Source organism: Schistocerca gregaria, chromosome 11 (assembly GCF_023897955.1).
Source record: "Schistocerca gregaria isolate iqSchGreg1 chromosome 11, iqSchGreg1.2, whole genome shotgun sequence".
Lineage (NCBI taxonomy): Eukaryota > Metazoa > Arthropoda > Insecta > Orthoptera > Acrididae > Schistocerca > Schistocerca gregaria.
Genome location: NC_064930.1, coordinates 105709353 through 105724397, shown reverse-complemented (window position 1 = coordinate 105724397; position 15045 = coordinate 105709353). Strand labels below are relative to the sequence as shown.

The 15045-nt window shown below is 44.1% G+C and overlaps 1 protein-coding gene across 1 annotated transcript in view; it reads right to left on the bottom strand.

Moving 5' to 3' along the window:
* Positions 1-8520: 8520 nt before the first annotated feature.
* The window catches only part of LOC126295440 (mucin-19-like), a 293300-nt gene continuing 286775 nt past the window's right edge, over positions 8521-15045 (bottom strand). The window contains exon 15 of the mRNA XM_049987938.1: positions 8521-10471. Within this exon, the coding sequence (XP_049843895.1) occupies positions 10287-10471 (185 nt within the window). The 3' untranslated portion in view covers positions 8521-10286. The remainder of the gene's footprint in view (positions 10472-15045) is intronic.

The window sequence follows — 15045 nt, the reverse complement described above, 5'->3', positions numbered from 1 at the left end:
TTTTTTAAATGGAATCCCGTTAGCATCGTTAGCACATCTGAACATATAAACAAATACGTAATCAGTGCCGTTTGTTGCTCTGTAAAATGTTAATTACATCCGGAGATATTGTAACCTAAAGTTGACGCTTGAGTACCACTCCTCCGCTGTTCGGTCGTGTGTATCGGAGAGCACCGAATTACGTAGGGATCCAAAGGGAACGGTGATGGACCTTAGGTACAGAAGAGACTGGAACAGCACATTACGTCCACATGCTAACACCTTTTTATCGGTCTTTTTCACTGACGCACATGTACATTACTATCAGGGGTGAGGTACACGTAGACGCGTAGTTTCTGTTTTCAATTACGGAGTGGAATAGAGTGTGTCCCGACATGTCAGGCCAATAGATGTTCAATGTGGTGGCCATCATTTGCTGCACACAATCGCAATCTCTGGCGTAATGAATGTCGTACACGCCGCAGTACATCTGGTGTAATGTCGCCGCAGGCTGCCACAATACGTTGTTTCGTATCCTCTGGGGTTGTAGGCACATCACGGTACACATTCTCCTTTAACGTACCCCACAGAAAGAAGTCCAGAGGTGTAAGATCAGGAGACCGGCCTGGCCAATTTATGCGTCCTCCACGTCCTATGAAACGTACCCCAATTTTGCGGAATGTGCAGGTGCACCATCATGCTGATACCACATACGTCGACGCGTTTCCAGTGGGACAATTTCGAGCAACGTTGGCAGATCATTCTGTAGAAACGGGATGTATGTTGCAGCTGTTAGGGCCCGTGCAATGAAGTGTTTCTCACAACACGCAACTGAACGTCGGAGGTTTCAAGCGTCAACTTTAGGTAACAATATCTCCTGATGTAATTAACATTTTACAAACGGCACTGATTACGTATTTGTTTATATGTTCAGATGTGCTAGCAAAACTAACGTGTTTCCATTTAAAAAAAAACGTAGGTTTGTGTTAAAAAACATACTTCCGCGCATTTTTGTATGGTTTGTATTAAACAATTACACTAGCTCCTCCCCTCACGTTCGGTCTGTGGAATCGGTTCGTCAGTATTTGATGTGGTTTACGAAATATATCCAGCGGTAATGTTAGGTGACTCACGATATATACACTCATGGAAATGGAAAAAAGAACACATTGACACCGGTGTGTCAGACCCACCATACTTGCTCCGGACACTGCGAGAGGGCTGTACAAGCAATGATCACACGCACGGCACAGCGGACACAGCAGGAACCGTGGTGTTGGCCGTCGAATGGCGCTAGCTGCACAGCATTTGTGCACCGCCGCCGTCAGTGTCAGCCAGTTTGCCGTGGCATACGGAGCTCCATCGCAGTCTTTAACACTGGTAGCATGCCGCGACAGCGTGGACGTGAACCGTATGTGCAGTTGACGGACTTTGAGCGAGGGCGTATAGTGGGCATGCGGGAGGCCGGGTGGACGTACCGCCGAATTGCTCAACACGTGGGGCGTGAGGTCTCCACAGTACATCGATATTGTCGCCAGTGGTCGGCGGAAGGTGTACGTGCCCGTCGACCTGGGACCGGACCGCAGCGACGCACGGATCCACGCCAAGACCGCAGGATCCTACGCAGTGCTGTAGGGGACCACACCGCCACTTGCCAGCAAATTAGGGACACTGTTGCTCCTGGGGTATCGGCGAGGACCATTCGCAACCGTCTCCATGAAGCTGGGCTACGGTCCCGCACACCGTTAGGCCGTCTTCCGCTCACGCCCCAACATCGTGCAGCCCGCCTCCAGTGGTGTCGCGACAGGCGTGAATGGAGGGACGAATGGAGACATGTCGTCTTCAGCGATGAGAGTCGCTTCTGCCTTGGTGCCAATGGTGGTCGTATGCGTGTTTGGCGCCGTGCAGGTGAGCGCCACAATCAGGACTGCATACGACCGAGGCACACAGGGCCAACACCCGGCATCGTGGTGTGGGGAGCGATCTCCTACACTGGCCGTACACCTCTGGTGATCGTCGAGGGGACACTGAATAGTGCACGGTACATCCAAACCGTCATCGAACCCATCGTTCTACCATTCCTAGACCGGCAAGGGAACTTGCTGTTCCAACAGGACAATGCACGTCCGCATGTATCCCGTGCCACCCAACGTGCTCTAGAAGGTGTAAGTCAACTACCGTGGCCAGCAAGATCTCCGGATCTATTCCCCATTGAGCATGTTTGGGACTGGATGAAGTGTCGTCTCACGCGGTCTGCACGTCCAGCACGAACGCTGGTCCAACTGAGGCGCCAGGTGGAAATGGCATGGCAAGCCGTTCCACAGGACTACACCCACCATCTCTACGATCGTCTCCATGGGAGAATAGCAGCCTGCATTGCTGCGAAAGGTGGATATACACTGTACTAGTGCCGACATTGTGCATGCTCTGTTGCCTGTGTCTATGTGCCTGTGGTTCTGTCAGTGTGATCATGTGATGTATCTGACCCCAGGAATGTGTCAATAAAGTTTCCCCTTCCTGGGAGAATGATTTCACGGTGTTCTTATTTCAATTTCCAGGAGTGTGTATATATATATGTCTCTCGTGAGTCACCTAAGCTGTAACACGGCGTTTATTCCAGGGGCGATTGCACTTTTCGGCGAATCATGGTACATGCACAATAATCACAACGTTTATATTGACCAAGACAAAGAGGCAAGTACATGTTTTTTAAATGGGACGCTATACCTTTTTTACCATCATTCGGACGCTCTGGAAAAGACGCGTATAGTGATGTAACGCATGTTGCTATTGTGATTCAAACTTTGCTTATGAGTCGCTGGGAAATATTGTACGATTGAAGGTCGAGGCGGTCGGAAGCGGCTGCAGGCTGTAAACACGGCTCGCGCGACAGCGACGTACGACTATAGTTCAACTCTTCTATCTTGGCGGTTCGCGCAATCCCACCCAGACGCGGAAGATTGCTGTGTTGCCAGTTGTACGCGCCAAGGGAAGCAGCGCCGTAATATAGTTCGCAAGCTTACGTTTAGGGGAGAGTGCGCAGTGTATGGAGTAAAGCCACCACGGCTGCATTAACCCTTTCGCTGCTACAGAGACGTGCTCCACGCATTCGGCGATGTGCGCCATTTTGTCATCATTGCACTGCTTGCCTGTGCAGACACGTGCTGTTTAGACTGCTTTGACACACTTTATCATTCGATTTCACAAAAGCTATTTGGCCCAAAAATTTGAATTTTACACATTTTCATGACTGATACCTTCTCCCCCATTATTGACTTAATTTTGTTTCGATGTTCAACGCAGTTATTGTGCAGTATTAGATGTAGTAAACCATTGCACGAAATTTTTTAAGAGTTTGGAAAGGTAAAAGTCCACAGCGTATACTTTCCGTATGGTCGATTTCAGTTGCCACTTGACATTTCAAAAAATTACATTCAAGCGGATGAAATTCATGAAGTAAGACACTTCGATACTGTTTTTAAGTAAAGAATATATTAAGCACTGAACCAGGTTTGAACTCAGAACCTTTCGCTTAGCAATCATACAGCCCTTTAACCATTATGCTAATGCAGCTCGTCGTTGAATACATCTCCTGGATGACTCTAACAGGTCGCGCAAAATACCGACAAACACTATTTTTATGACTATGAATTACTCACGTTTCGTCGAAGTACAATAGGAAATAAACAATTACCGCTGTTCTTTATTGCGAAAGAGCGGTTAGTGAGAGTGATACAAACACCTTTCCTTGCTATCGCCTGACTTACAAGGCTTATTGCTTGTTTGGTTTAATTACTTAATAGAATATGAAGCAATTGGTATAAAGAATGCTTTTTCCAAACTTTCTATAAAAGAAATTCTGCTAGCAAGACACTGCTTTGGTTCAATTACTTTATTTATGACTGAACATTTCTAAAACTGAAGACACTCGTCCGTGCTCTGCTCTGCAGTCGTGCTCTGCCAACGTCGTTCTCTGTTCATTGGCCGACAGTGTTTTGTGACGTAAGATGCGCAGAACGAACCTAAATTTGGCCGCTGTCATTTCGTGCAATGGTTCACTACATCTAATGCCGCACAATAACTGTGTTGAACATCGAAACAAAATTAAGTCAATAATGGGGGGAAGGTATCAGTCATGAAGATGTGTAAAATTGAAATTTTTGGGCCAAATAGCTTTTGTGAAATCGAATGATAAAGTGTGTAAAAGCAGTCGAAACACGATGTGTCTGCACAGGCGAGCAGTGCGATGATGACATAACCGCGCACATCGCGGAATGCAGGGAGCACGTCTCTGTAGCAGCAAAGGGCTTAATGCGGCTCTGGCGGCTTTACTTTATAAACTGCGAGCTCCCCCCTAAACGTAAGTTTGCGAACTACCCTATACTATGGCGCTGCTTCCCTTGGCGCGTACAACTGGCAACGCAGCAATCTCCCGCGTCTGGGCGGGCATGCGCGAACCGCCACGATAGAAGAGTTGTACTATAGTGCGAAGAAGCAGCTTTAACAGCAGACAAAGGAGGAGGAAGAAGACTGCGACCGACAGAGACCGCCATGAGGCTGTCCTGGCCACGACCTTTATCGATTCTGATTGAGGCGCGAGACGTGTTGCCGCGGAATGTGGGAACAGCCAGACGAGTGTCACGCACATTCTGCACCGGTATAAGTTGCACCCGTACCACCTTCCACTCCATCAGGCACTCGAAGGATGCGATTTCTACCGTCGTACAGAATTTTGTCGGTTCTCTCTGCGACGCCTGCGAGATGATAACACATTCTTCAAACGTGTGCTCTTCACCGATGAAGCAACATTCAGTAATCACGGGATTATTTTCTGATAGCGGCTATCGAGACGAATCCAATGATGTGTAACAGTAAGGTCTTTGAACGCAAACGGAGGTCAAAAAGCTGGCATGAACATCTACTTACATGAAGTGCTGAAATCTTATCATGGATTGAGTAGTATTCCTTATCACTTCGACATTTATCGAAGCACGTGCTCTGACAATTCACTCTCGTATATCGTGCAAATAGTAAATATTCGCAGAAAACAGTGTATCCGTGTAGCGTGCCATTGACATGTAAACACAATTCGCAATACAACACCAGCTAAAACGGTAACACTAGTATCGTCGAATCAAGCGAATGTGAATGATGTACTTCCCAGATGGACAAGTCAATATGTTTCTCATTTATAGAGAATGCCAACGAAATTGTGTGAGAGCTAGAGACTTATATGCTGAAAGAGATCCTGAAAGTCCTCACCCTACATACAGAACATTTAAATATATGATGAACTGAGGACAAATGGATCTTTAACGCTTCGGAAACATATCTGGCAATGAAAAGTTACCAAGTAGGAAACGGAAATTGGTACTCTTTCCACTGTGGTTCGAGATCCTTCGCGTCAAATTGCAAGGGAATCTGGCGTGAGCCATTATTGTCCGTGTTCTGCATCGCCATAAATCTCATCATTACCGTATCAAGTCTCCACCAACAATTAACTGCTACGGATTGTATGGATCGCACTGAATTCTGCCGATGGGCTCAACTTCAGACTCAGAGGGATGACACATTTGTTAATTTGATTTTATTTGCTGACGAGGCTACATTCACAAACCATGGAAATGTTAATTTGCATAACATGCATTATTGGGCAACTGAAAGTCCATGTCGGCTGCGGCAAGTTGCACACCGAAAACCATGGTTGGTGAATGCGTGGTGTGGGATTCTGGAGGACAGAATTATAGGCACCTATTTCATCGAAGTAAATCTTAATGGTAGAAAGTACACCACATTCCTGCAAGAAACATTAGGTCTGTTATTGGAAGAAATACCTTTAGGAACAGGGAACAGAATGTGGTGCCAACACGATGGGTGTCCAGCACATTTTTCGCTGATGGCTAGAAATGAGTTGCAGAGACAATTCCCAAATCGTTAGATTGGACGCGGAGGAGATGTGTCGTGGCCGGCCTGTTCGCCAGACTTAACGCCTCTAGGATTCGCAAAAGACATTCTTTATGAAGACATTCCAACTACACCTGAAGATATGCGAGAGAGAAATGTCAGAGAATGTTCTTCGATAAGTGCCGATGTGATAAGGGATACCACTCGATCCATGGTAAGAAGAATGTAGCTCAGCTTTCATACCAATCACTTAGGACACCTTCTGTAAATGGACGTTCATACAGCTTTCGTGACTTTTGTTGACCTTCAAAGACCTTACTGTTACGGCCGGCCGCAGTGGCCGAGCGGTATCAGGAGACCACGCCACCTTACACGTGGACTGCCATTAGATAGATGTCATGTGCTGTGATACAACTGCGAAATTACTGGGAGAATGGGAGAAAATATCTTTGCAATATTGTGACATTAACTGGCAGCTGGACGCTGGTGTCTGCGATTGTGGCTGAAATTTAAATTGTTGATTAGACCTGGAGCTCGTGTCTCTAAACAGTGTTGCAGATTTTATATGGGAAGTGGTCATCCAGATTTTGTCTCGGCGTCCTTGTCATGTGGTTGGTCTTTTCTCTGCCTCTCTGTCAGGGTGGGTTAGTCCCGCCACCGTGGTCAGACTGCCACTCTGCTCGCAGCGCCCCTACAGCCTGTTCCCGCCTCACCCGCTGCTTCTCCGCACGTATGGCCCTCAGCCGGATTCGCAAACCTCAGGTTTCACAGGAATTTGCACTCTCCCCTCCACAACGGCCAAAGGCTGGTCACGTGATTCCATCTCCACACGGACAATTTTTTCTCACGTTTCCACATAATTCGTAATGAAACGAATGCAAATATCCAAGAACTATTCCAAGGATTAAATGCTGTGAGTGCACATTTAGATTTACTGATAGTTTATCAAATACTAGAATTGATGCCCTTAAGAACAGCCTTAGAAAGTAGTTCAAATGATTGCTTGGCCATTGTACTAACACATCCGGAACAATTCTTACAGATCCTACTATCAATGGAACGAAAGCTAGATGCAACATATATTATGACTTACCCTGTTAACTCTTACAATTTATGTGCTTGCTAAAAGTTAACCACCACACACTCTTTAATGTTTGAAGCTGAATTAACTGTTATTGTTTCTATACCCATTGCTGGATCAAAGCATAGTTTTGAGATGCATAAGATTTATACTTACCCTGGGAAATGGAGACAGGCAGGTATTCATGTAACGTACATACTAAATGATTAACCTACTGATCAGCAAGGATCAAAGATTTTTGTGTCCCTAAATGAAAACGATTTACACATGTGTAAGCACTGTCATAAGTAAATTTGCGCTGAATTGGCTGTATTTTCAGATTGTAGAGTGTAGAGCTGCGAGAAAGAATTGTTTATGAATCATCCCAAGAGATGACTGCCCTAGAATTTTAATGCATCTTTATCATCCATTTCTTGAACGATGTTCTGAAGGTACAATTTTCTCATTTAACTCCACGCTTGATGTCACATTTACATGTAGAAATTATGATACACCTGAGCTATCCTTTACACTGAGATTGAATAATAGTGGATTAATCTTGAGTGCCACATATTGTGATTTATCATGTGAACTATTTGGTATGCCTACTGTACTGCCAACTACATTCCATGCAAGTGGACATTTGCCATTAACAAGAATGTTATCCGTTTATCACAATTATTCATACATATTAACATGTGGAAAGCATTCCTTATCAAGTATTTCTGAAGACAATGATTTAATTAAGGATATCCATGAAAATGTAATTTCTTCTAAAAATGACTTAAATTACAGATTAATTTTTTCCTAAAGTGTTATTCGTGGAGAAGTGCAGCCATATTTTTAACTACTAGACGTTGCATCAAAAATGGTTCAAATGGCTCTAAGCACTATGGGACTTAAAACTGAGGTCATCAGTCCCCTAGACATAGAACTACTTAAACCTAAGTAACCTAAGGACAGCACACACATCCATGCCAGAGGCAGGATTTGAACCTGCGACCGTAGCAACAGCGTGGTTCCGGACTGAAGCGCCTAGAACCGTTCGGCCACAACGGCTGACAGACGTTGCATCTTATACGATACATTACATAAGTAAGGTACTGAAATACATTTTGCTCTATCAAAGTCTTCATTCAGATCATTACCTATAGTAGTGATTCATTTGTTAGTTTTCACTTCGAAATTTTTTTCCACCATTATTAAAGGCCTCAGTTTTGATTAAATTAATTTCTTTCTTTAGTTTTACTGGTGATAGTGGTGCGACTATAGGGTGATCAATAGCTAGATGAAAAAAATTTGGGACTGAGGATGTGTTGAATCTGATCAATATTCATTGCCTTACAGAAGATATTAAAACTGTGTGATTATTATTATATTATTGTATTGTTATGTACTCATCATGGACTTCACATGCTGTATTGTACACTCATTATGGATGTCTGGTTAGATGTAACAGTAGGCATTAAGACATTTATGTCGCCATATAAAATATATAAGTAAACATGTGTTTGCAAAATGCCCAATTATGGATGAAAGGTTTGGATACCATTTAGAGGAGAATGTAAAGAGACAGAGTAAGTTGTAATAATATGTTTTATTCCTCTCAATCAATTCAATGCATCAAGTGTGGAAATACAATATGTACAAAAATAATGAGGAGAGGGAGACAATAAAAAACAAACAATAAGAAGAGTCTTGGCACTTTCACACTGGCAGCTCAGGGTAAGGCTGCACACTCACAAGTAAAACGAACACCAGCCAGTGGATGGTGCTCGAACTAGTAGCAAAAACTATAATAGTAATAGTAATAATAGGGGTCCCAGTAATGAGGGAGGGGGACGGGGTAGTGGCTCATCAGGAGGAATAGTACGGGCACCTGCGTGTCCCTCATAGCCAGGGTCCAAGGAGAACCACAGTGGGACGCAGTGGTGCCTCATCTGGGAGTATGTGTGTGTGTGTGTGTGTGTGTGTATGTATGTGTGAGTGTGTGTGTGTGTGTGTGTGTGTGTGTGTGTGTGTGTGTGTGTCCATCGGGCTCATTTCAGGGCTGAGGAAACGGCAGGGAGAGTCGGGTTGTGCAGGTTGAAAAGCAAAGACTTTGCTAGAGGAAGGACAATGGTCATGACATAAATTCGTCAAGTGTACCAGTAAATATCGGGATTAAAATCAGGTGAGCGGTCTAATTTTACATCAGTCACTTCAAGAGTGAGAGTTGTGTATTTTCTGTGTCCTTCTCCTGTCACCATTTTAAGTCCTCTGAAGGGAACAGTACTGTGAGACTGTGTCGATGTCCTCAACGCCCCCTGCCACGCCAAATTCTATATATCGTCTGCGAAGACCAGTATACTTATTTACAGTTTGAGTTAGTAAATCGGGCAGAGCAGAAAGCATCTGCACGTTTCGGTAGTTTGAGATCATAAGAGCTAGTGCTTTTTTTTTGCATTTTGCGCCTTTCATTCACGTATAAGGGTTGCGTATTTCGAGAAAGATGATGGGTTTAAATGTGGAGTGAGGTCAGCACTAGCTCCATGGTTTTATCCCATTTGAACCCCATCTCAGAGTCAAGGTTGTGCCATTTGCGTTTTGCAAGTGAAGCTGGACGTTGTTTTGCGATATTCTGTGATAGAAAAATTTGGTAAGTAAGAAGCTAAAACTATGCACAGATGGAGTTCAACTTTCAAGATTATGAAATTGGTTGTAATATGTTGAGGAGGACCAATGAACTGATAAGAGACGCTATCACTGTTTGTACAAAGAATGAGTCAATTGGAGTCGTTTGGATGTGGAAGGAATTTAATAAAGTTTGATGAAGTATGAAGGTGCTGGTTTGACAATTCATCAGATCTGCTGTGGCTGCACATGGATATATTCAACTTTCTCTCGATATTGACTTGAGATTTCTGTAGACACCACCGCTGATGTGTTCGACACAGCTAGATATTCTACCTGGTCTGTGGAACATAAGGAGGTTGGGAAGGATAGGATAGTGCCATCTGGCATGTTTCTTCGAGAGAAACGTATGATATAGAGTGTTTGGAGACAAGTCTGCTTTGTGTAGTCAGTCCACCTCAACGTTTGTAACAAAATGGTGATCATCGCCTTTGGGACACCGGTCGAGTTGCGACGTCTGCTACTGACTCGTGTGTAGGTCCAGTGGGTGGAGAGACCCCAACAGTAGGAGGAGCATGTGGGGAATTTGGCAGGGTTAGGTGGCGGATTGGAGGGCTAGGTGCCAGGATGGAGGCGGGGCTATGGGAAGGAGGAGGGGGGGGGGATCGTCGGGGTCGTCTGTGAGACGTGCGACTGTGGCGGCTCACGGCGAGATGAGACAGCTGGACGCCTAGGCCGTAGCTGCTGCTGTCTGTGGCTGGGGGCGGCGAACCAGCGGTCGGCGCTTGGCGAGGAGGCGGCTCAGGCCGGAGGCGGGCGTCGTGGGGGCGGGCTCTGCCGCGGGGGCGGCGCCGTCCGCGGACTCGGGGGCGGCGGGGGCGGGCGGCTCCTCGCTGGCCGACTTCTCTGCTGACTCTGTAACGACAGGTACAGGACTGTGTTATTGCTGTTGTGGTCATCAGGCCACAGACTGCTTTGATGCAGCCATCCATGAAACTCTATCCTCTGAAAGCCTCTTCGCCTCTGGTTAACTCTTGCAACCTATATCTATCTCAACCTGCTTGTTGTATTCATCTCTTGTTCTCCCTCTACGATTTTCACCTCCACACTCTTCCCTCCCTACCTACCAATCCCTTCTGCTAATCAGGTTTTGCCACAAATTTCTTTGCTCCCCTATTCTATTCAATATCTCCTCATTAGTTACACGATCTACCCACCTAACCTTTAGCATTCTTCTGCAGTACCACATTTCAAAAACTTCTCTTTTTGTCTGAAATTTTTATTAACCATCACGTCGCTACAGCCCATACAAATACTTTCAGAAAAAGGCTTCCTAACACTTAAATCTATACGCGACATTAGCAAATTTCTCTTCCTAAGAAACGCTTTTTCTTGCCACTGCCAGTCTACATTTTATGTCCTGTCTAATTCAGCCATCATCTACTGTCTCATTTCCTAATCTAACTCGCTCAGCATCACCTGATTTAATTGAACTACATTCCATTATCCTCGTTTTGCTTTTGTTGATGTTCATCTTATATCTCCCTTTCAATTCCGTTCAGCTGCTCTTCCAAGTCCTTTCCTGCCTCTGACAGAATTACAATATCATCGGCAAACCTCAAAGTTTTTATTACTTTTCCCTAAACATTGATTCTTACTCAAAAATTTTTCTTTGGTTTCCTTTACTGCATGTTCAATGTACAGACTGAATAACATCGGTAATAGGCTTAAGCCCTCTCTCTTACTCCCAACCACTGCTTCCTCTCGATTCTTATAACTGCCGTCTCCTTTCCGTACGAGATGTAAACAGCCTTTCGCTCACTGTATTTTAGCCCTGCACCTTCAGAATTTCAAAGACAGTATTTCCATCAACACTGTTAAAAACTCTAATTCCACAAATGCATGTTTGCCTTTCCTTGACCTATCTTAAAAGAGAAGTCGTAGGCCGAGGCTTTCCTCGCGTGTTCCCATACTGCTCGGGAATCCAACCTCGTTAACTGAATTAAGTGCGCTGAAACGCAGCTAATGTATCGATGCTAATGGAGTTACGGGGGTGCAGTGGCATGAAATGATAGGAGTTACGGGGGTGCAGTGGCATGAAATGATACTGGCAGGAACAATTGAGGCATATGGAACACCAAGAAGGAGTTGTTAGCCGAGTTCCTACATCTGAAAGAAGATGGCTACTTAAATACTGTCCCGTAAGAGCGGCGTTAGTGGCTACTGTGAGGATGTACGAGGGTCAGTCAAAAAGTAATGCCTCCTATTTTTTTCTACGTTTAATTGTCAGGAAATTTAAATGCAATTACATAGGTTGAAAACCACAACATTGAGGATCATTTTGTCATTTTTCAATGTAATCTCCGCCCATCTCTACAGTTTTGGTCCATCTTTGAACAAGGGCATGTATCCCAGCACGGTAAAAATCACAGCTCTGCTTCCTAAGCCATTGACGCACGGATGTTTTGACGGCCTCCTCATCTTCAAAATGAATCCCACGATGAGCTTCTTTTAGTGGCCCGAACAGATGGAAGTCTGATGGTGCCAGGTCAGGGCTGTATGGGGGATGAGGCAAAACTTCCCATCCAATTTTGACAATCTCGTCAGAGGTGTGACGACTGGTGTGTGGTCTTGCATTGTCATGCAAAAGAAGAACATCTGCCATTGATTTTGTTGGGCGAATTCGCTGAAGACGTGCTTTAAGTTTTTTGAGGGTTGTGACGTATTGAACAGAATTTATTGTGCATCCCTGCTCCAAAAAATCAACCAGAATCACACCCTCTGTATCCCAGAAAACTGTTGCCATAACTTTCCCTGCCGATCGCACAGTTTTGAATTTTTTCTTCCTCGGCGAGCTTGTGTGACGCCACTCCATTGACTGCCTCTTTGATTCGGGTTCAAAAAAATGCACCCATGTTTCGTCCCCGGTCACAATTTTTTTCAGAAACTCATCTCCCTCCAAACGGAAGCGCTGCAAGTGTTGGGAGGCTATTGTTTTCCTTGCCTCTTTATTCTGTCGGTTAACATTCTTGGAACCCACCGTGCACAAACTTTTGAGTACCCCAATTGTTTAATAATCGTGATCACACTGCCTTTACACTTCATCTGCAGTCACCCGACGGTCACCACGAATGATGTCATCAACTTGCTGAATGTTGTGTGGAGTCACTGCACTCACCGGCCTGCCGCTCCGCTTTTCGTCAGTCAACGGTGTTTGCCCTTCAGCTTCCTTACAACGACGAACCCATCGTCTAACAGTGCTGACATCCACTGTCACAACACCATACACCTTCTTCAGTCTTTCATGAATGCGTATGGGCGTTTCACCTTCTGCATTCAAGAATTCAATCACACAACGCTGTCTCAAACGAACATCGATGTCGGCCATCTTACAAACTTCTGCTGTGCTGCCACCTGTTGACACAGAAAGTTACTACTGCAGTGGATTGCAGAAGAAGGTTTGAGGAATGGCGCCAAATTCAAATTTTTCATTTAACTTAATTTTTTTAAGTAGAAAAAAAATGGGAGGCATTACTTTTTGACCGACCCTCGTAAATCACATTTGCTCTGAATAACACGCGTTAGGTAGCTTTAAGGCAATGATATACATCAACGGGGACAGTTGAAAATGTGTGCCCCAACCAGGACTCGAACCCGGGATCTCCTGCTTACATGGCAGACGCTCTATCAGGGCACAGATGAATATTGCAACTGCACTGACTTATCCCTTGCACGCTCCCCGTGAGACCCAGACTTCCAACATATAATCCGCACAAGACATTCGTAGTGTCGCTACCCATTACACTCATTAGTCGTGGCAGACAATGTTACCGAGTCCCGTAAGAGTTCGGGTAATGCGTGTGCATCCAGCACAGAAGAATAAGGTAAATGGCCGGTTAGCCTTAACTGTATGAAGATGGTATCTGTTCTTTTGGACATGTCCGAAAGAGCAGATACCATCTTCATATAATTAAGTCAAGAACGCCTTTAAATCGGCAAAGACGTCATTATCAACACCCCACTGAGTTTCAAAGAGGTTATAACGGCCCCCTGCCTTAATATGATGAAAATTTAGTTTTATCTAAGTAAATAAAATGTGACATGCTTTAGCAGAATATAACTTCTCATCAAAACATTTCAAAGATGTTCGCAGGGTGGTCGTCAGAACGCTGAATAGTACTGTTTCAAAGAGACAAAGTTTATGGCTCTTCACTTTTGTTGGCTAGGGTATTACATATTTATAAGAGGTCCGGATTTTTAAAAAAGGTAAGCCTGGAGACATCTAGTAGTTTTATAAAAGTCATCGCGCGTTTTTATTCCTCTTTAAAAAACACACACGTAAAGTTTACATGGCGTCTCTGACAAAACAGTTACATCTTGTGCATCAACCTCTTTGGTTCGGCGATCCACGCATTTTTACATACAATGGACTTATCCATAGAGTAAATATCTCTGGAGGGAGCATCCACATGCGCAGAACAGACTTTGTGTTGTCAGCATACATTGGTCACGTGTTCTCGGGACGTCGTGTATTTGTCCGTATAGCGCCCTGTATGTTTAGAATGTCACTACATCCCTAGTGCAGACGGATTCTTTTCGTAGTGTCGTGGATTATTTATATATGTTGGGCACACATTTTAACAGTATTCATTTGATACCGGGAATAAACCAGCTACGTAACCTTTAAGGGCAAGTGATATTACATTCTGTTTCTTTGCAATAGGTGTCACAGTTCAAGTGCACTCGATTTTTGGTAGTTTTCGGTGTGATACGGCACTTTATGGTATTACAGAGGCTGACGTACATTTTTGCAGTGATAGTCTTGCAAAGCGACTTGACAGTACGCTAGTACTTTTGCAAGTGTCCGAAAAACTCCGAATTTGCCACACATTAGTGATTATATCCCTGCTTATTCGTCCTTTTTTCTGCTATTTCAGCGTATTTATTTTCTCGCTTTTGCGACCTAAAGCACAATTTTTCTTACTGGTGACACTTTTAAGTATTTATTTAACATATTTTACGTACTTGGTCCCAGTTCATTAAATAAATAGTAGACTGAGTAATCTAAATATAAAATCGACAAGTCACTGATAAATGCATAGAGGATAGTATTTGCTGAAACAACTAACCATTCCCTTTCCTATTCCACTAGCAAATTTACGCGAGGAAGCGATTTTTTGTAAGCTTTTGTACGAGCTGTAATATCGATTATATAGTCGATCAAATCGTAGAAAAATAGGTTTGCAGAATCAAGCCTTAATTATAACGCATCTCGAAATTTTTAAACATATACAATGTCTCTTACTAATATGATAACTATAATTAGAGCTACATGATATGTACCAATGAAAAGTTACTATCCTTCCATTCACACATTTTTCTTTGCATCCGTAGCAAAAACAGTAATTCACCATCGCCGTTACATTATCAACAAACGGTGAAACACAACAGAAACTCTTGATATCATAAACCTCAAGCGCTGCAGAAAG